Source organism: Camelus dromedarius, chromosome 27, assembly GCF_036321535.1.
Source record: "Camelus dromedarius isolate mCamDro1 chromosome 27, mCamDro1.pat, whole genome shotgun sequence".
NCBI classification, from domain to species: Eukaryota; Metazoa; Chordata; class Mammalia; order Artiodactyla; family Camelidae; genus Camelus; species Camelus dromedarius.
In genome coordinates this window covers 3,489,362-3,511,317 of record NC_087462.1, presented here as the reverse complement: position 1 = coordinate 3,511,317, position 21,956 = coordinate 3,489,362, and the positions used below count along the sequence as shown (strand labels likewise).

General features: G+C 54.1%; 1 protein-coding gene across 1 annotated transcript in view; it reads left to right on the top strand.

The window, feature by feature from the left end:
* The window catches only part of PTPRS (protein tyrosine phosphatase receptor type S), a 96,448-nt gene that overhangs the window by 52,715 nt on the left and 21,777 nt on the right, over positions 1–21,956 (top strand). Inside the window, exons 6-10 of the mRNA XM_064479781.1 lie at positions 2,485–2,595; positions 13,296–13,565; positions 15,065–15,646; positions 16,641–16,774; positions 16,955–17,099. Coding sequence (XP_064335851.1) covers positions 2,485–2,595; positions 13,296–13,565; positions 15,065–15,646; positions 16,641–16,774; positions 16,955–17,099 — 1,242 coding nt within the window. The remainder of the gene's footprint in view (positions 1–2,484; positions 2,596–13,295; positions 13,566–15,064; positions 15,647–16,640; positions 16,775–16,954; positions 17,100–21,956) is intronic.

The window sequence follows — 21,956 nt, the reverse complement described above, 5'->3', positions numbered from 1 at the left end:
ACTCCGATCCGAGGTAAGAGGCTCTTCCCTCACCCACCCACCCACTCACGCTCTTGCTCACTGCCCGCCCGGCCCCCTAGGCTCCACAGGGGGCTGCCCCAGCCCCTCCTCCACATACCTCCTCCTTGCCACCTCACCCAGTGTCGGTGCAGTCTCTGTGTCGATGTCACTTTCCATGGCTGGGGGCTGAGTGTGGCCATGGTGGCTCCTGGGTCACCTGGCTGCAGTCAGGGGGTTGTGTCCTCAGGAAGGGGCAGCGCCTCCCAAGCCCACCCAGAGCACTGGGAGCCAGGCTTCTGACCTCTGCTCTGTACACAGCCCTTGTCTGTCTCTAGCCTCGGTTTTCCCATCTGTACAATAAGTGTGCACAGGGAGGCTTCCAGCCCTAAAGCTTTGATCTGGTGGGGAGGGGTCCAGCCTGAGGAAACAGAGAGACAAGCAGACTCAGGGTCTCTGCCTCAGAGAATAGACTAGAATAGGCCTGGGAGCCTTAGGGAAGAGTCATTGACTTTGCCCTGAAATGCTGTGTGACCTAGAGCAGGCTCTGTGCCCTCTCTGGGCCTCCACAGTGATACCTGTCTGCCTGCGTCCCTGGAGCCTTGAGGCTGGCAGGGAGCAGGAGGTGGTGTGCAGGGATAGAACCCTAGTCCACAGCCCCCAGAGAGAGTTTCCCAATCTGTGGGTCTCTGTCACTTCTGTGGGACGACCACAGACAAAGCTGGGAGGAGGGGTCTGCTTGGGACCTTGGACTGGATTTTTGGACTCCTGGTGCCACAGACTCTGATCAAAACCTGTGATTCAAACACACTTAGAGATATTCACGCATCTTCATTTACTCATAGTCAACAAGTCACAGGATCTAAGCCTGTGGTGCCAGCATGCTTACGGATGTTCGCGCAGTTTTATTTACTTGTGAAGATGAAGACTTTGATCCAGGCCTTTGATTTCAAACAGATTGTGGAAACCTCTGCCTCATTTTGGTTTGTTCACGGGTACTCAAGTTTTTTAAGCAAGGCCCGTGATTTCAAACATACTTAGAGATGTTTGCTTGACTTCATTTACTTGAGAAAATGAAGATTTTTTTTTTTCCCTAGGCCTGTGGTTTCAGATCCTTGGGGAAACCTGGGCCACATTTTCATTTACTCATGGGCACTGGCTGTAGTGCCCTATGCATTCAGATATTCTTGAGAAGGTTCATTCATTTTTGCATGTTCATAGGAAAATGAAGTCTTTCATCTGGGCCTGTGATTTCAAACTGGAGGGACATAAGCCCTATTTTCATTTACTTGTGGGCACCAAGACCTTTCATTTGGGCCTGTGATTTTTACATATGCTTGAGAAAATTGACCTTTTTAAATTCTTATTCACTAGTGACCAACAAATTCTTTGATCCAAGTTTTGGATTTCAAACACACTGGAGGCATTTCAACCTCAACTTTATTTGTAGGTCTTTGAGGTTTTCCTTTAGACCTCTGATTTCAAACACGTTTGAAAATTCTCCCCATTAACTTATTAGCACCATGGACTCAGGTCTCCTTCCCTGATTGCAAACACACTTGAGAAAGTTCATTCAGTTACTTGTGAGCACAAGGATCCTGAATCCAGGCCCGTGGTTTTAAAGCAGGTGGGTGAATTTAGACTTACTTAGATAACTTTAACTCTCTGGGCAAATTCACGTTCCTCTTCAATTAGTTTCAAGTGCAGAAAGCTTTGATCCAGGCCTTTGATTTCAAGCAGATTGTTGTGTACCAGGCTCAACCTTCTTTTACACCAGAAATTGACACACTATAACGGACACATTGTAACTGACTATACTCCAATGAAAAAACAAACAAAAACAAAAAACAAAACAAAAAAACATTCTTTGCCTTCACTCTCCTGGAGGGTAACCCAGTCTTGAAATGTAAACACCTTGAATAGAACCCTGTCTCCTTTTACTTACGGGCGCTGTGGGCCTTGAGGCCCGTGATTCCAGCCATACTTGAGGAAGCCAGACCCATGTTCACTTACACGTGGGCACTAGTTGAAACCAGCGAGCAACCGCCGGCTCCCTGAGTTGGCACATTGTCTGTGGTGGCCCCTAGGTGTCAGGGTCTTTGGAACGGCTGCTATGAATCGTAAGCGTCAACCTGCTCTCCCCCCACGACCCCCATCCCCACCTGGAGAGCATCATTCAGTGCTTTCCTGGGCTTCGCCGTTTACCTTGGCAGGCGTTTATGAGGTCCCAGCCCCAGACCAGCTGAGGGTGGAGGATTTGCAGTGTGTTCAGGCCAGGACGGCCAGGCTTAGGGTCGGAGGGAGACAGGTAGGGGGCCCCAGCCCAGTGCGGGCTTCTGGGCTGTTTCAGCTTTTTCTTCTACCTTTCCGGCCAAGCCAGACTGAGACAGGCCGGACAGGACTCTGGGACAGCCCTCCCGCCGCCCTACCCCACACCCCCGGGGTCTCCCCTGACGGGCCAGGCCTTCTCCCCCTCTCTTCCCACAGGAGCCCTGCAGATTGAAAGCAGCGAGGAGACCGATCAGGGCAAATACGAGTGTGTGGCCACCAACAGTGCTGGCGTGCGCTACTCCTCACCCGCCAACCTCTACGTGCGAGGTAGGGAACGCCGAGTCCAGGTCGAAGGCAGGGAACGCCCCACCCACCCCCTCCCTTCTCGGGCTCACAGCCTCCGGGCTCCCCTGTCCCCTGCAGACCCAGCAGGAAGGCCCACCCCCGCTGGTGGCCGCGGGACCTCAGGCGAGGCGGCGTTCCTCTCTGGACCTCAGTTTCCTTGCCTGTAAAATGGGAGCAGCTTCAACCCCCTCCCACCCCCGTGCCTTGTGACGGCCGCCCCGTGGGCTGCAGGACTTGGGGGTGGGAAGTGGCAGGAGGGAACAGGGCAGGGCCAAGGGGCCCGGTCGTGGGCCTACAGGGCCGGGGGAGCCTGCAGGCCTCTGCCCCACCCCGCCCACCCGCCCCTCCAAGCCGGCTTCTGTGGTGTGTCGTGTGGTCGCCTCCCCTGCTGTGTGCTTGCTTTGCTTCTCCAGGCTCGTGGCCTCGTAGCTCCCCGCGTCACTGCCCCACGCCAGCGCCCTCAATCTAAGAGCTGAGGGGGGCGCCTTCGAGGCTGCCCCTGCCGGCCCTGCACCCTCTGCTGCCCCAGAGCCTCATTACCCTAAGGGAGGGGTTCCTTTAGGCCAGTGGGCAGATGCCCTGGGGCTTGGGCTGAAGTTTACCAGCTTCAATTCCCAGTCAGTTACACCCAGAAGCTTGGGGTCCCCCCGGCACCCCCACCCCACCCAAGGAGGGCCTGGGAAGCGGCTACACGAACTTCCTTCTGGGCCCCTTGGTGTCCCCTCAAAGGTGCCGGGATGGGGGTGCTGCCCCTGCCCCCAGATGCCTCTGTCGACCCCCTTCATCCCCATGTCGGGTCTCTTCCATCCTTTCAGAAATTATAATCCGCCTCCACCTCCTCCTCCATTTGCAAACTCCACCATCTCCCGCCTCCCCACGGCTGTTTCTGATCAGATTCGTGGTAGAAACAGCTTCTGCCTGCCAGGAAATGGGGCCCCCATTCAAACCCCCGAGCTGCCCCATTTGGTTCTGTGTCCTTGAGTCCATCACACAATCTTTGGGCCTCCGCTTCCCCCATTCGACGCATCAAGCCCCTGTGGTTCTCCACCTGGAGGCTGGGCGGCTCCTCCCTCACCCAGAGACCCTCAGCCCTTGGTCCCGCACCAGCCCTGAAGCAGCGCCTTGGCTCTGCACTTGGGTTCTGCATCTTGTCTCTGAGGAGGAGGCTGCATGGGGGGAGGGAACGGGGACGCAAGGGCGGTGGGGGCAGGAGGGCACACATCCAGTCCGATGCCACGACACCTCTGGTGAGTTATAATGTGTCCATGACTCCAACCGACTGGTCTTTGTCTAACCTGCTTGTTTCTCTGCAAACACCTGGGATGGGGGATTGTAAGTCTGGCAGAGCTCAAAGAGAGTGTGGACAGCAGGTGTGGGGCAGGGCGGGGGAGGGGCCTCTAGCCAGGGTGTAACAAAGGAGGGGGGCCTTCTGTGTCCTCAGCTCAACCCCTGGAGGTGGGGTCCTTTCTTTTGGGGGGCCCAGCCTCCCAATCTTTGCCTGGGTCTCAGACACTCCAAAACTGAATTAAGAAGTAGATCTTATATGTCAAGGAAAGAGCAGAGGAAAGACTAAAAGGTCGTTGCTGTTCTTTTTATTTTTTAATTTTAATTTTTCTTTTTGGTTTAAAGAAAAAAAATCAACAAACTATTGCAGCTTTTAGCCTTGGGAAGTCCTCTTTTTACTCTCTGTATCTCCCCTATTTTTTCTCTTCTCCCCATGTCATTGTGTTCTGCATCAAACCCCCTTTACATCCCTCAGAGCTTCGAGAAGGTTGGTGTGTTTTTTTCTTTTTTACTTTCTTTACCCACATTTTTACATTGTGAAAGCGACACGCACACACACGAAACGCACGCAGACAGGCACACGGACACACGCAGACATGCACACGGAAAATCATAGAAAAACGAACGTAAAAAAATAACGGAATACGAATACCAAGTGCAAAGCGAACAAACAAAACAACCGCCAAGCGAGAGCAAAAACCCAGAAAGACACGAAAACCTCAGCCGCGCCCAGCCCGGCCTAGGGCCGGCCGCACACATGCGATGCTTGCAATGTGGTCGCCTCTTTGCATCCTTTGGTAATGTTGTTGCTAAGTTTTTTGCACTCCTCGTCGTCATGGTAACTTGGGCCTGATGCATGCTGGGAGAATGTAAAAATTTCTCTGCATGCCACTCTTGTTGGTTCGGTTTGGTGAATCCCCAGCGCCTTCTGTTGGAGTGTTTTTCGTCTTCTGTTCCATTTTTTCTCCTTTGGATTCCTTCTTTTTTTTTTTTTTTTTTTCTTTTTCCCTTTCTTTCTTCCTTTTATTTAATGATTAACTTTTTGGTTTTGTTTCATTTTTGGGGGGGGAAAAACCGATTGGTTCGTTTTTTTTTCCCCTCCCATCCCCTTTACCCGGCCCCCTCCTCCCCCAAAGCGTTTCGTCTTTGGTTCTGTCTTGTGTTTCTGTGCTCTTTGGTTTCAGTTTCTTGGGCTGAGCTGTTTTGTGGTTGTTCTCCAAGCGCATTGTGATTCAAAAGCCAGTGTTCCTGTCCCAGCTACCATCCAGAAGGGTGGAAAGAGTCCCACAGCTGGGATGCTGGGGCAGAAAGTGACTGCCTGGGCTCCAGGGTACAAGGGAAGCGGCAGAGACAGATGGCGGGAGTTCAGAGCCCAGGTTGGGTGTGAGGAGTGCAGCCCAATTTGCCTGACCTGATTGGCCAGTCCCCTTCTACCCAGAGCTGGGGGTCAGCCCCAAGGGGTGGCCATGTTGGAAGGGAGCTTAAGCAGGCACGTTCCCATCCTTCTGCCTCAGAATGAGACCACCTACCCCTCTTCCAAACAGCCCAGAAACAGGCACTTGAAACACAGCTGAATGGGCAGCCGGCATTTTGAGTTCTTGTTCCACAGAGCAACATGCTCAAATATGAGAAATGGCCACCTTTAATTGGACCATCCCTCCCAAATGTTGCATGCTTAGCAAACAGGCAGCACTCAGAATGGCAGCTGATGTGATGACTTTTTTTGCATCCTGGCTGGGCACCAATACAGAACCGCCCATCAGAAAAAAAAAGTGTAGCATGACAGACTTTGGAAAAAATACTTGGCCAGGTTTTCTGCCCTTGAGTGCTACGCCTCTGCCTCCCAGATGATGCTGGCTGCGTCCCCCACCACCGCAAAGGCTCTGGGCCCCATCACGGCGTCTTCTGTCCAGCAACAGAGCACGGTCACTTTCTGAGTACCTGAGCATCAGAACTGTGGAATTCTGGAGAAAACCCTGGGGAACTTTGGACACAGCCTCTCCCTCTCTGTCTCTGCCTCCCTGACTCTCCCTCTGCCTCTCTCTCTCTCTCTCAGCTCTCTTCTCTTTGTGTGTCTCTCTCACTCTTGAAACCTTTAGAGGTGCTCACTCCCATCTTCTTTTCCCTCCTTGAGAAAAGGCAAGCCCTTGAGAGCCCCAAATCCCAAGTGAAAAACATCCCCAATAAAATATCCATTTAGACTTATATAACCAGTAGCCCTCAGCTCCCTACCCGACATCGATGATAACTGAGGGTGGAGATAGTCTGTTTGGGGTCACCTTTTTCTCTCTCTCATCCCTCACCTGCCTTCTCTAAACTCCCACTTTATTAAGTTCAGGGCCAAGTTGGCAAGAGGGTTTTATATGCAATCCTAGGGAATTATTTTTCCTGTCTCTCTTTGAATCCAGTGTGAGAGCTGCTAGGCTGAACCTCCCCAAAAGATGGATGAGAGAGGTCTCCCAGCTCCTCCACTAAAGCTGGGTCTCAGGGAATTGGAACTGAGGGGTGGCCGAGGGTCTCTGAAGACCATTTGGACTTTTGAGAGCACAGACTTGGGGCTTAGGGAGACCCAGATTCAAATCCTGTCTCTACCCCTCATGGCTGTGTGGCCTTGGGCTAGTCACTTGATTGCTTGGAGTCCCTATTTCCTCATCTGAACAATAGGAAGCATCAGTGTGTCTAGCTCATATTAGGAACAGGAAATTAACACTCGTCTAGCGCCCTAGGTGGTGCACAGGAGACAGGAAATTGCAGCAAGATTGTTGTAAAACAGGGGAAACAAAGAGTTCAAGTAAATGGTCTGGGAAGCCACTGGGGACTTCAGTTTCCCCATCGTGTATTTCACAGACCCACTGTTTGAAAAAGATGGCTTATGGGAAATGTCTTTGAAAAGAATTGGAGAGCAGACATTAATTCATTTGCTCAGATTTCATTTTTTGCTAGTGGTTTTCTGAGCCTATCCCATGGTCTCACTTTCTCCCAGCTCCAACTCCATTCCCATGAGATTGGTGGCCTCCCCAGTTTGGATGTTAGGCTCCCCTTGCAGATAAGTACCAGCCCAGCAGAAGAGATGGGCCACTTGGCTTGTTCTGCCCTGAAAGCTATGAGTATTTACATTGTTGCCAGAGCAACCAGTCCTGGGAATTAGTTGCAGGGAATCCCCACCCTCAACCTAACTCTTCCTCCAGTTCTTAATCTCCAGCTTCTGCTGACTCTGGGTGGTCTGGGGCTGGGCTATTCAGATATACCCTTCTCTTGAAATTTATCTGAAATCCAAAGGGCCAAAGTCAAAAGCAAGCCCATTTTTTAATGCAACTGGCAGTTCTGCTCCTAGAACTCCCCTAGAGAAGATGCAGCTCATACATTTGACAAGGTGGGAAGATGATAAGATTACATTCTCCCTGGCAGTTAATTTTCTTTCTTGCCTCTTTAAAATTGTCAGCCTTTAAGGTGTGAATTAGTGGCAAAAAATGGTGTCTTTACTGCTTGATCTAGCAACATAGCACTATTGAACCATGGTGCACAGGGCCCCATTAAATGTTATGTCACCCACCTGATGACATAGGAACATGCGGGCAGAACTTGAAGCAAGCTGGAGATGTGGGGAAGAATTTTACATCTTCAAGGGACTTAGGATATTGTCAGGGTTTGGGGGGAAGCCACATGGGGCCGGGATAATTTAATGCCAGGACTTGAATGCTGAGCTAAGAGGACAAGACTCGATATCCAATGCCAGAGGGAGAGCTAGATTGCCCCAGCTTCCAGCTGTTCATCAGAACCCTTTATCTGCAGCCTATCCCCAGGCCTTTTCACATCAATTCATAGCATGGAATTTTATGAGACAGATTGTTTTTAAAATTAACTTTCTGGTACCCAAGCCAAGGTGGATATGACCTCTAGGTGTTCCCCTTACCTCCTGGCACGCCCAAACGGGAGTAGATACAGATATTGGGCCTGGAACCCCGCCCCCCACCTCCTGTATCTCCAGAAAGACTGCCACTGGGGGGCGTTGGCAAGCTCCCCAGTTCCTACTGATCACACCTGGCTGTGCCTCCCCACCTAACCCCTGCCCCCAAAGCCTTGACCCTGGTGGTAGGCAGTGGCAGTTCAGGACCCAGCCCTTCTCCTCATCCCACCCTCATCCTGAGGGGAGAGGGGGCTCTGGGGTGGGGAGGCAAGCTTCCCCCTGACTCGGGTGGGGGGCAGGGGTTGCTCTGCAGGAACACTGAGCTCTAGACACCTCCTGCCTGCTGCCTGCCTCACACCCTTTGCATCGCTGTCTCTGTTTTTTGGGGGCGAGGGGAACATTAGATTACACCTTGTCATTTGGAAAGCCCCATGTCTCCGGTGGCCGCAGCGAGGGGGAAATCAGACTCAGTCGATTGGCAAGATACCATCCCATTTTCTGGTAGAACCGAAAAAAAAAAAAAAAAAAGGTTGGGAGAGAGAGGGCACCAAAAACATAAAAACAATAAAAAGTGTAGTGCAGCAAAATGTCCAGCTTAGAATGTCAGCAGCTGGCCAAGGCCACTGGTCAGCCCATGGGCCAGGGGTCCAGCCAGGTCCCTCCAGGCCTTGCACGCTGTCCTGGTGGCGGAGGGAGCTGGTGAGGGGAGCGGGGACGATGCACGGGGCAGGCTGCAGGGCGGCACCTGCCCTCCCTGGGCCACAGGCTGGGGTTCAGCGGAAGGGCTGAGAAACGGGCTTTGGAATTGGACCTCGGACCCCTTCCTTTCCCCTGACAGGTGTAATCTAAGCTTGAGTAAGCCTGTGGAGGCTGTAGGGCTTGGCATCTCTCCCCTCCCCTCCCCACCCACACCTTCATTTTGGAGTCTGGAGGAGCACCCAGTAGCTTCTCTCACCCCAAAATGCCCAGCAGAGCCCCCCACCCCACGCCCCAGAGCTGCGGCTTGCTGAATTGTTGAGATGTCTGACACTGTTCCTTACCTAGTGCTTCAACCAGATCACCTCACTTTTGAGTTTCCCCCCCTCACCCTTCCCCAACCCCTTCTCCCCTGGACTCCCCCCCCCACTTTTGGTTTTTGAGTTTCTGCCTCTTCCTGCCTGGGGGAGGGGTCGTCTCCCGGTTGCTTTGACGGTTTTTGAGTTGTTTTTCCATGTGAATCGGGGTTTGAAGCGACCCACCCCCCCAACCCGCCACCCCCCACTGCCCACCCTTCTGATCCCCTCACCCACGCGGGTCCCCCTCACTGGGACCCCCCGGCTACTCGGTGACGAGAAGAGCTGGAAACGAGAGCCAGCTGGAGCGTGCTGAGGACCAAGGCTGGTGTGGTCCCCTTATAACCCGCCTGGACCCTCCATTCAGGTCGGTAATTGGGGGCGGGGGTCCTGCGGGGCCACTCCGTCCTGTGGGTGCCGCGCCCACCTTACTTTCTAACCTGCACCTCAAGCTTGCAGCCATGGGTGGAAAGATGACGTGGGTGGGAGTCAGCACCAAACTGGGCAGAACACAGCGTCAGCCGCCCGCCTTTGCCAGCTGGGAGGATGCCCAGAGGCCTTATGAGACCCTGCAGCAGGTTTTGTGCCACCAAGTGCTAATGGATACAGTCCTCCCCTAACTCGTGGCAAACCAGCCCTTTTCCTACAGCACTCCCTCAGAAACAAGCGGAATAGGCGAGAAAGCAAGTGGGCAAAGTGTCTTAAGTGTCAGCCTTCACAGCATACTGGCAGTTCCATTTAACTGATGGCTGCTGGCCATGCTGGGGATTGTGAGCACCAAAATACTGCTGTTGATAAGTGCCCTCCCACACTTAACTGACTTACAATTAACAGCCCCATACAGCAAGTCTTTTACATGTTCAAGATGTATGCCTTGTGTCTACTTCTGAAAACTGGTAGAGGTACTTTCCAAATTATGACGCTCCTGAGGGAAGACACATTCAGATCAGATCAGATCAGATGTGAACAGGGTCTTTGGGGCATGATGTTGAGCTTTACACAGGGATAAATTGGCTCGTGTTTAACCTATAAATCCTAAAGCTAGCTCTTACTCCCGTTGCTGTTTCAATAATCCCTTTTAGTATGAGCCTTTTACGATGGCTTCTGGACATTTATTATGATGGTTGCTGGATATTATTCAGCTGATGTTTCCTGGGCACCATTCAGGTGATGGGTACTTTCGCCCCCTTTGGTGTCCCCCAGAGGGTAAGGATGCACAAGTTTGAAAGCGCCAAGAAGACATCTGTCTATAATCCTTGTTAATTACCGTGGTGAGAGAAGGCTCACTTTATCTGCGAGGCAGGGATCAGGCATAACTGACTTTGAGCTCTGGCCCTACCACTTCTTTTCTTCATGTCTTCCAGCTCGCCCTAGCCTCTCTCTGGGCCTCCACTGCCTCATCCACAAAATGGGCATAAGGTCATTTGCCTCTCACTGGTCGAGAGGGATAAAGTGAGATAGTGATTCAATAGAAATTCTTTGTATTACTTTTTTGTTTTAAACTCTAATTCATCCTTAAACCCCCTTAATGTAGAGCGCACTAGAAGCCTAGAAGAAAGAAACTTCACTGGCCCTATGCCCAGGCTGAGCATCTCCTATGTGCGGGCACTGCCCTGGTCAGCTTAATATCAGCACATCACTGATGGTCTCCATTTCACAGAGGAGGAAACTGAGGCTCCAGGAGGATGAGGGCCCTTCCCAAGGCCACGGGGACTCATCACCGCCCCAACCTCTGCCTGGGAAGCTTTTCTATGGGATTCTGAGGCCTTGAGTTCACCTTGCTGTGCGGTTAGAGTGACTTGGCCTCTTTTCATCCTTAACTGAGGAGCAGGGAGGGTGTCACTGACAAGTGGGCTGAGGGGCTCCTGAGGGGCGGGGTTGGTTTGCTCCGAAGGTTCTTTCTCTGTGAGGATCTCACCTCCGTGGCTGCCTCGAGCCTCTGCCAGGAACCTTGGGTGCTGGGTGGGGAGGCCAGATGCTGTGTTCTGCCGGGGTGGGGGGCCCCTCCCTGGGGAAGCCACAGCCCTCCTCCTTTCAGACCCCGATTTTCAGCCCCACACCCATTCCATGGTTTTTCTGTTGTTTCTTTTCCCCCCTTCTTGCTTTTGGGTGTTTTGTGTTGGAGGGGTTTTTTGTTTGGTTGGTTTTTTGGATTTCTTTTCCCCCCAGCTTTGTTTTTTCATCTGTTTCTCCTGGTTTTGTTTTGGACGTCGATGCCGTTTTCTGTCCTTGATTAATTAGCTCCCCCACGCTCATCCCCCATCGTGTTCCGTTTCCATGACAACGCAGCGTTCGGGCATCCCACTCGTGCCTCGCTGTGGATGCCGGCGGCTGGCCTGGACCGCGTCCGCTGGCTGGCCGGACCCCATTCCTCCCTCAACTCCCCCTCGCCCTCCACCCAGCCCTGCCAGAGAGCCGCCCCTCATCTCAGCGCCCCGCCCCACCCCCCCAGTCTGTCTGCATGACCCCTGTGTCTCCCCTCCTCGCCCCCCAACTCCTCCCCTCGGGTGATAACTCCCGCGTCCTCCATCCTGTCTCCGGCGTGACTTTGTGGACTTTTCGTGGGGCTTCCTTTTCCGAAGGGCTGCCAGCTTTCTTGGCCCTCCCTCCCACCCCCTCAGAGCTCCCCCTCCTCTTTGCCTCCAGCCCGGATCCAGGGAACAGGGGTTGAGATTTCCAGCTTGGAACCCACGCTGGAAGAGAGGGAACTGGGCTGCCTCCCTTTTCCCCTGGAGCCCCCTCCTCTGTAGACAGGCCAGATCCCCACAACCACCCCTTTAGGGGTACAGCTGCACCCTCAATACCATATGAAAACCCAAGGCAGATCAGGTTACTGAAAGTCACCTTGTGGCCCTGTTTAGCCTTGCTGAGCCTCCAGTCTGTCATCTCTACAAGACAAGACCCCGTGACCTGCCCAAAGCTGGGCGCGTGCACACCTGGCTTTTCAAAGCCAGGGACTACGTCGTTCTGGCCAGAAGGATTTGCCTGCTAACCCAAGTCCTTTCCACTGCAGTGAGACACCTCCCATGGGGACACAGTGCCTTTTGGAAGTTCAGGTGCCCATCAGCCTCCACCCCCCCCAACCCATCTGACTTCTGAAAACGGAGCCCCCGAAATGCCTCCTGCTGCCTTCATGGTCTGCAAGATTGGGACAGAAGGCTGCATCCGCTTCCCCGCTAAGAAATGCACAGAACATGTCCCTGTTTCCTCAGCGTTCAAGTTCATTCCCTCGTTGTTTATTATTATTATTATTATTATTATTATTGTTATTATTATTATTATTATCCTATTTATTATTCTGCCAGGGCTGTGATGTGACAATGTGACACGTCACATTGGGTCACATCCGCTAGAAATAATATGCAGCATTGACGTGGGCCCCCTCCCCCCCTGCTCTGTCTCTGTCCCCCTCTGTGTCCCTTTTCTCTCTTTCTCTCGGCCCATCTGTCTCTTCTCCCTGGCTCCCCCGTGAGGGCGCACTCAAGGCCCCTGAGATCCAGGCCTCTTCGCATTAACCTTTTCTCTTTCTTCCTCCTTCTGCCTGTCTCCCTTTCTCTCTCTCTCTCTCTCTCTCTCTCTCACACTCTCTCTCAGCCAGCCTATTTTGCATGCTGTTTGTGATTCTGAGAGCTGCATCTATCAATGGAAACTTGTCAGATCCGACAGAAGCTTTTAGAAGGGTTTCTAGACCCCAAAACCACAAAAATTTCATTAGAGTTTCTCATCTTTTCCTTGAGGGCTCCCAGGAAGTGGGAGGGGCCCCTGGGTCACCAGAGGGGGTGAGGGTGGGGGGCCGAGATCCCAGCCCCCTCTGTCTCCCAGTCCCACCTCTTCCCATGACCTTGCCTGCCCCCCGTCCAACCTTCCCAGAGACCCCTGACCCCTGCGGCCTGATTCTTCCGAAGCTTCCCGTTCGAGAGCGGGTGGAGGGGCTGCTCCCCGAAGCCACGTCTATCAGCAAAGATGAGAAACGGCTGATAAATTTTTGTGTTCGTAACTGTGCTGTGACCAGCCACTCTGGTCGCTGAAACCCTGTTGCTATGAAATAACGCTTCATGTCTCTTATTATATATCGATATATCTCTCTCTATTGTTCTGTGAAATACCTTCCTTTGAAGTTTTGGTTTCTTTTTGTTGGAATTTGGTTTATTAATTTGGTTTTTTTTGGTTGTTGTTTTCTTTCATTTGGAAGAAAAAAAAATCTCAACTGGGGGGAAGGCAACAGCCTTGTTTATATTTAAATTGTTTTCCACTTTTTTTTCTTTTTTTCTTTCTTTCCTTGTTTCTTTCTTTCTGCCTGCTTTTCTTTCTTTTCTCCTCCACATTCCGTCTCCCCCTCCCCTCCCCTGCATCTCCCACTCGCCCCATCCTCCCCTGCATCTCTCACCCACCCCTTCCCACCCCCCCACACCTCCCTCCTGCCCGCCCCGCCCCCCCAGTCCGCCGCGTGGCTCCACGATTCTCCATCCTGCCCATGAGCCACGAGATCATGCCAGGTGGCAACGTGAACATCACCTGCGTGGCCGTGGGCTCACCCATGCCATACGTCAAGTGGATGCAGGGGGCAGAGGACCTGACGCCCGAGGATGACATGCCCGTGGGCCGGAATGTGCTGGAACTCACTGATGTCAAGGACTCTGCCAACTACACGTGTGTGGCCATGTCCAGCCTGGGTGTCATCGAGGCCGTGGCTCAGATCACAGTGAAATGTAAGCATGGCCTGTGGGGCATGGGGGAGGCAGGTCAGCCCCAACCTCAGGAGTGTGTGCTGAGGGGAGCAGGTACAGGTGGAAAACCCTCTGAGTTACTGTTTCGGATTAATCATTCCTTCCTGGCTGTGAAGAGGACTCTTGTTCTGTCAACAAACATTTATTGGTGATAAATTATTCTGGGCCCAGCCCGTGGAATGAGACCCAGTCTGGCTCTGTTGAGCTCCAATCCAAAGAGGTAGATGCCTTGTAGCTGGGCGGCTAGGATGCAGGCTGATTAGAGCAGTGATGGGGGCCATGCAGTGCTGCTCAGATCCCCAGGAAAAAGGTTCCAGCTCCCAGGAAAGCTGGGTTCAGGGAAAGGCTAACAGTGGAACAGGAATGAGCCAGAAAAGATCAAAAAAGGGCACAGCTTATGCGAAGACTCAGAGAGAGAGAAAACATGAGGAGGGGGCGGATTACAGATTTTCCTGATGTCTCAAGTTAGTGGTGAGATTCAGAGGAGGGTGCCCCCAAATGTTTTTCTAGCTTTAGAACAGGGGCCAGCAGATGACAGGCCATGGCTAAATCTGGCCCGCCACTTGTTTTGATAAATAAAGTTTTATTGACACGTGGGCATTTTTTTTCATGCCTTGCGTGTAGCAGCTTTCCAGCTACTATGGCAGAGCTGAGTAATTCTGGGCAACAGCCACCAGGCCTGCAAAGCCGAGGATATTTACTCCGTGGCCCTTTGCAGGAAGAGTTTGCCAAGCCCCACCCTGGGGCCATAGACGGTGTCAGTATCAGCTGATGTGCTGGTCATTTTGCTGAGGGATTGCACTTCTGGTAAATGCTTCCGGGGGGCCCGGGTGGTGTGAGATCTTGGGACAAGAGGGAAAGTCACAGTTATCCAGGTGCTGGGGACATGCTGTAAGCAAAACTCGGTCCAGGCTGGTGGGGAAACTAACGTGAAAACAGATAACATCAGGTGGCAAAATGAACTGGACAGGGGCACCTCCAGCTGGGATGGTGAGGGAGGCCTTAAGGAGTGGGTTTAGGAGGAGCCAGCCATCTGGTCGTCTGGCTGTCCGGGCACAGGGAACAGCACATGTGAAGTGGGAGCAGACGGAAGAGCCCTGTGGCTGAGCAGAGTGAACCGCAGAGAGGGCTGCAGACCAGGGAGCAAAAACTTTCCTTAAACAGCAATTTTTTTTTAAGTGAATAGTTTTGGCTTTACGGGCCCCCTAGTCTCAGCTTGGCCATCATGGTGCAGAAGCAGCGTTAGCAACATGTAAGCGTGGCCGTGTGCTGATACAACTTGGTTTATAAAACCAGGTCCCCAGCCCTCGGGCTGAAGTTTGCCATCACCTGCTCTAGATGATGGGATAGAGGTCATTAGGCTTGTGGTCACCACCGAGGAAAGGACAGCTCAGAGAGGGCAGTGGTGTGACTCAAAGTCACGCAGCCTTCAGGATCTGCAGCCAGCATGCCTGACATGTGACCTTGCCTTCCGCCCACAGCTCTCCCCAAAGCCCCCGGGACCCCCGTGGTGACAGAGAACACAGCCACCAGCATCACCATCACATGGGACTCGGGCAACCCAGACCCAGTGTCCTACTACGTCATTGAATATAAATCCAAGAGCCAGGACGGGCCGTACCAGATCAAAGAGGACATCACCACGACGCGTTACAGCATCGGCGGCCTGAGCCCCAACTCGGAGTATGAGATCTGGGTGTCAGCTGTCAACTCCATCGGCCAGGGCCCGCCCAGCGAGTCAGTGGTCACCCGCACAGGCGAGCAGGCCCCGGCCAGCGCGCCGCGTAACGTGCAGGCCCGCATGCTGAGCGCCACCACCATGATCATCCAGTGGGAGGAGCCTGTGGAACCCAATGGCCTGATTCGGGGCTACCGGATCTACTACACCACGGAGCCCGAGCACCCCGTGGGCAACTGGCAGAAGCACAACGTGGACGACAGCCTGCTGACCACCGTGGGCAGCCTCCTGCAGGATGAGACCTACACTGTGCGCGTGCTGGCCTTCACCTCCGTGGGCGACGGGCCCCTCTCGGACCCCATCCAGGTCAAGACGCAGCAGGGAGGTGAGATGCCTGAGGGAGGCCTGGCTTCTACGGGGACAGCAGGATTCCAGGCCGGCTCATCAGGGGGAAGGAGGTGGCAGTGGTGCAGTGACGTGTCTCCAACCATGCAGCGGCTGGTCTTACCTGGAAGCCACGCATGGCGTATTTGTCCTGCATGGTGTGTTAAAATATTTTCAGACCAGCACTGAAAGCAGGAAGTTGTGGAAAACCCAGATTTCTGGCTACCCTTGGAAAATCTGATATGGCAAGCCCACAGGGCGACAGTCAGTCACTAGAGTGCATCCAGATAGATGCTGGCGGCCGCGTCTCAAAAAAGGGGCACAGTTTCCGCTCACCTCCTTCTTCTCTGTTAACTGACTGTCCGGCCCTGTCCACATCTGAGGTTGAGAACCCCTGTTTGCTGCTCTCACTGGAGGGGTCCATGCTGCCCGTTTTGAAATAACAAAATACATCAACTCAAAGGCCGCAGGCTGGTCTCCTGCCTGCTAGGGATGGGGGTGTGGGGCGTTTAGATGTGTGGGGCCCCAGCTCTCTGCAAGTTTCTGGGCTTTTTCTTATGGGCTCAGGCTCTAGGACCTCAAATCCAGGAAGACTAAGGCAGTTACTCAAACAAAGGGACAGGAGGTTTGGAAGCGTGAAGATCCTGTTTCAAATTAGGGTCCCCACCAATTTCTCTGTAATTGAATTTCGAGGAGGGGTAAGGTGTTGAGTCAGCTGAAAAGAGAATTGTTTTAGTGTTTTTCCATTGGTAGCAGAGAGGATGGGGGAACTGAGGTAGACAACAGACAACAAGGGGTGTGGGGGTCCACAGGGAAATACGAACAGTTGAGAACATTCCAAAAGCATCCAGAGCTGAGCAGCCCTTCCTTCAGGGCAGTGCCGAGCTCCACGGGTCTCTTTTCAGGAGAATGGGGACCTGGCGGGTTGGGCCCCCTCTGCCGGTGGACCCCTCCCCGGCTTTCCCCCCGTGCCATTCCTCTCCCTGTCCCCGCAGTGCCCGGCCAGCCCATGAACTTCCGGGCCGAGGCCAAGTCGGAGACGAGCATCGGGCTCTCGTGGAGCCCCCCGCGGCAGGAGAGCATCGTCAAGTACGAGCTGCTGTTCCGGGAAGGCGACCATGGCCGCGAGGTGCGCGCACGGCGAGGGTGGGCGGCCGTCGCGTCTCGCCGGCTCTGTGCCTGGGTGTGGGTCTTCCCCCGCTCTCTTTGCCGCCGCTCCCACCTCTCACTCTTCCTCTTTCTCCATCTCTCTCGGTGTCCGCGTCTGCCTCTGTCTCCACCTCCGTGGCTCTCCGCGCCCCGTCCCCAGGTCGGGAGGACCTTCGACCCGGCCACGACCTTCGTGGTGGACGACCTCAAGCCCAACACGGAGTACGCCTTCCGCCTGGCGGCGCGCTCCCCGCAGGGCCTGGGCGCCTTCACCTCGGTGGTGCGGCAGCGCACGCTGCAGTCCAGTAGGTGTCTCGCGGAGCCCGCCCTGCGCCGCGGGGGGGGGCCTGGCCGGGGCTGCCGCAGGGGTGGGGGGCGCCCCGGCCCGTCCGCCTCGGCCCTCCGCCTCGGCCGCGTGCACCCGCGCGGCGGCGCCGCGGTTCCCCCGCCGGTGCAGTGAGGGGCTGGCCTGTGGGGCCCCGCCGAGGCCAGCTTCCCCCGCCGTTGGGGAGTGGAGGCTGATGGGACCTCCTCTCCTCGGCTTCTCCCGGATCCGGGGCCAGTGGAATGGCCACATTGCGCCCATTCCACAGGCGTTTTGAGGGGTCCGTGAGGCTGTCACAGCCCGCGCCCCATCCTTCCCAGAGAGCAGAGGGCGCAGAGACGCTTCCCTCCCCAGATGGCCCTTGGCTGGGGCGGGGGGAGTGAGGATCTGGGGGGAGCTCAGGGTTCCCCAAACACAGGGCTCTCGAATTCCTGAAGTTCTTCGCTGTGCCTGCCTGGCCCCCCCGTCACAAAAAGTCCCCCTTTGACCAGAACACTGCAGCTGGCTCTGGGCCACACCGTGGCCCCGCCCCGCTCCGCCCTCCCTGCCTGCTCTGAGCTCAGGCCCTAAGCAGGCCTCCCCTCCCGCAGCCTCCCTGCCTCCCCCTCCTCCCTCTGCTCGGTCCTCTCTGCTCAGCCTGGCCGGCGTGGCAGCCGCCGCAGCCCTCCTCTCCTCCCCACCTCCTGCTCAGTCAGTCTCGGGGCAGCCACCCCAGGCCTTGTTCCGGAAGCTGCCTTGGTGTCCAGACCTTCAAGCCCCCCCGGGCGTGTGTACACAGGGGATCACGGGTCAGTCGAGAGTGAGAGCAACCCGGGCCGGGGTGTCTGAGCTGCTGGGATCAAGGGCCTCGGAGACACAGCACCCACCTCTGCCTGCCACCCCCGGCCCCCTACCCTCCTCCCCCTACCTGCCGGGGCCGAGCCGAGCGCTCCGCAGCTCCAGGCGTGTTTGTGCGTGAGGCGATCAGTGAGGGTGTCCTGTGGCTTGGGCGGCCACGTGAGAGACCGGCACAGGTGCCGCAAAGGTGAGTACGCGCTGGTCTCCAGTGGGTTCACAAAAACGGCCCACCCTGCGTGTCCCCTAGCCTGTGGCCCATGTGTCCATCAGCTCTGGGCTGTGCAGACAGTCCGGAGCCCAAATTCAGCCCCCTCAACTCTCCGTTGCTGCCAAGAGGCATGCCTGTCCAGGAACCAGGAATCGGAACCCCGCCCCTGCACACACACATCTCTGTGTGCATCTACGCCCACCCCACCTCCTCCGAGATATCACGCAGGTTGGGCCGGATTGTGAAGGCGGCGGCCTCCAAGGTCGTCAAGAAAGCGGCTTTGGCCCAGCCACGTGAACCTCTGGGGCGGCCCAGGACAGGGAGTGAGGGAGAAGGGACTCCCCACTTCGCAACCCGAGACGGGAGGGGCCCGAGAGAACTGGCAGTCAAGACTCAGGGCCAGGCGTATCCCCCCGGGGAGTGCGGGCTTCTTAGGCTGAACTCAAGGGTAGGTGGAGGCCAGACCACTCAGCCGTGGGTCTCCCCAGACACCGTCCCACCTTCCCGCCTCGTCAGTGCCAGCCCGGAACTGCGGCATGCCCACACTGGGGCCTGAGCAGGGCTGCGCGCCAGCTTGCATCCGGAGACCCACCCAGAGCTCGGTCTGGCCTTGTAGCTCAGCGCTCCGCCATTCCCTCCCTCGTAAGAAAGTCTTTTAAGTTAGCAGTTGAAGAGTGGAAGGTAGGTAACCAGACTGGGAGTTTTCTGGAAGGCGTCTTTCTTTCTTTTATTATGGTTTTTCTCATCATCATCACCATCATCGTTTCTTCTTTTATTATGGTTTTGGTTTTATTTTATCCCCCCTTTTTTTCAGCGAATCCATTCCTTCTGGCACATTCCTCGATTGGTTTTTCCTCTCCTGCCTGATTCCCCCCAGCTACTTTTGGTTGGGGTGGCTGGTCAAGAAATGGGGGTGAGGACCCCTAAGTGTCTGGTTTCAGAATCCAGAACTCCAGTGTTTCACTTGAAGTGAGGCCAGAGAGTCATTCTGGTTGCAGTAAGCCATTGGAATAGCCTCTGGAGTCAGGTAGCCTAGAGGTTTTGACAACAGGGGCCTCTAATTCATCTCTGGGTCCTAGAACCTACTGTGGGGTGTGCATGTAGTAAGTTCTCTGTAGACACATACTCAGTGAATAAATAGGGCTGGTATGATGGTGAAGGTTCTGTGTGCCTTAACCTCAAGCAAGGCCAGTGACCTCTCTGAGCTTCCTTCCAGGCGAGGCGGGCTCTAGGGTCATGGGCATTTGAGGGGGTTTGGCTCCAGCCATCCTCAATTGGCCTGAGCTGATGAAGGCACAGGCTGAGGCCTGAATTCCCTGCCTCAAGCAAGGCAGCCCATAGACAGCAGCTGAGCCCAGCTTCAAATCCTGGCTCTCGCCACAGGCCCTTGGGCAGGCCACTTGCCTTTTCTGGGCCTCAGTTTCCTCACCTGTAAAATGGGAGGTGAGCATCCAGGATGAGTGGGACCTGGCACCCAGTAGGTACACTACCAATGATGAAAGAATGCCAGGCAAACCAGGGGAGCTTTGAAAATCGTTTCACTGCCTATAACATGGTGTAGGGGTAGGAGGTACTAGTTCTGGCCACCAAGGTGGGTCGTTCGAATTAAACAAGGCATAGCCAGTGAGCTGCATTTTGAGTCTGTAGAGGGCCTAGGGTGCTAGTGTGCAGAATGTGCACAGAATATGAGGTTTACTGTTGGTAACGCCCAGAACACAGGGCCTGGCCCTTAGTGGGCACTCAACATACAGAGACTATTACTGATGGTCCATAAAGCCCTTAACACACACGGTGCTTAATGTGTAGGAAGATAACACTGTTATTTAACAAAGCGCTTGGTGTGCTGCCTGCCACACAGTAGGTGTTCCATAAACGCAGCTGCTGTTTTCAGTCTAAACTGGATCAGCACGGTGCTGGACATACAGTCGGCACTCCATGATTGAAAGCTCTTAGTAGTTTGTAACAAGCTTAACCTGGTGTCGGGCACACAGTAGGTCTCTGAAACACAGAGGCTGTGATTATTATCTGCAGCCCTTGGCATGGTGCCTGGCATATGTTATTGTCCAGTAAGTGGCACTTTAAAGATGTTGGCCTGGTGCTCTGCACATAGTAGGTGCTCAACTGGGAGCCACTGTCAGTCTGGAAGGGCCTAGCATGGTTTCAGGCACGCAGTTTTTGCTCAAAACATGGAGCTGTCATCTGCAAGTTTCTTGGCACTGTGTAAATAGTAGGTGCTTAGTAAGAACTATTACCTTTTTAATATAAGGTCATTAGCACATAGTAGGTGCTTAATACATGGGGACTACTACTGTTATCCAATAAAGCTCTTAGCAGTGTTTGACACATAGTAGGTGCTTTAAATGGGGAGGCTATTGCTGTTACCCAGTAAAAACAGTGCCTGACACACAGTAGGTGCTTAAAAATGGGACCTATTAATGTTTGACAGGGCCCTCAGTACAGTACCTAGCACATAGTAGGTATTTAATATGTGGGAACTGTTACTCTTTTTCAGTAAAGCCTCCAGCACAGTGGCTGGCACACAGGTGCTGGTATGTGGGGACCAGTGCTGTTAGCTCATAAAGGCCTCAGCACGGTGCCTGGCATGCACTAGGCAGCTGCTGCTGTTATCTTCAGGGGGCTATTACGATGACCAGCCCACAGTAGGTGCTCAGCAAATGAGCCTTGCTGTTGATCTGTATTGGGCTTAGTGTGGTGCTAGGTGCACAGTAGGGGCTCCAAACAGAAGAACTATGATCTGTAAAAACTATGGCACACAGTAGGTGCTAAATATGTACCTACCTGTATCTGTAAAGCCCTGGCCGGGTGCCAACACAGTAGGTGGCCAATACACAGGGACTTTTACTATTACTGTATACAGCCTTTGGCATGCTGACTGGCACACAGTAGGTGCTCGAGACACAAGCATTATTTTCTTTGCAGGTAAGGGCAAGGGGGTGGTCCTGGTTGAAGTAACCACTGTGTGCCCTCCAGGGTCCCTGGCAGTACAGGTATTCAGTAAATAGGTGCTCTTATTGTTAACCTAGAAAGTGCTCAGCGATGTGCCTAGCAGATAGTAAGTGCCCAATAAATGGGGCTTGCACTGCCCTTCCCCTGGCACACAGTTGATAGTCAGGAAACCAGTGTTTACTATTACTCCATCCCTGGTGCTGTACCTGGCACACAGTAGGTGTTCTGTATTAAGTACACTTACTGTAATTCTTTGAAGCCCTTGGCATGGTGTTTGGCATGTAGAAGGGGCTCAATAGATGCTTTTACTGTTACCCTGTAAAGCCTCTGGCACCATGCCCGGCACATAGGTGCCCAATAAATGAGGCTTTTGTTGCCATTCTTCTGGCACAGTGCCTAGCACACAGTAGGTGCTCAATAAATAAGTACATTTGCCGTTATTCTGTGACGCCCTTGGCACCATGCCTGGCACATAGTAGGTGCCAGTAAATGGGGCTTTTACTGCTCTTCTGCTTGGCATGATGCATGGCACACACGTCTGTGCTCCATGGGGACCATAGCTACCCTCTGCCTAAGACCTACTGTGTGCCAAGTGCAGCCCTGTACCATGAGTGCAGCGTTCTTGGCCAGCCCTCCCGGCCGCCATCCCCACCCACCTGCCCACCCGCCCATTTCACCTTTGGTTGACACCCGCTTCTTTTGGGTTCGACTTCTCTTTGGTTTGGTTCTGTTTTGTTTGTTATCATCTTCTTTTTTATTTTCTCTTTCCCATCTTTTGTTTCCCCACCCCCTCCCCACCCATCCCGCCTCCCTTCCCCACCCCCA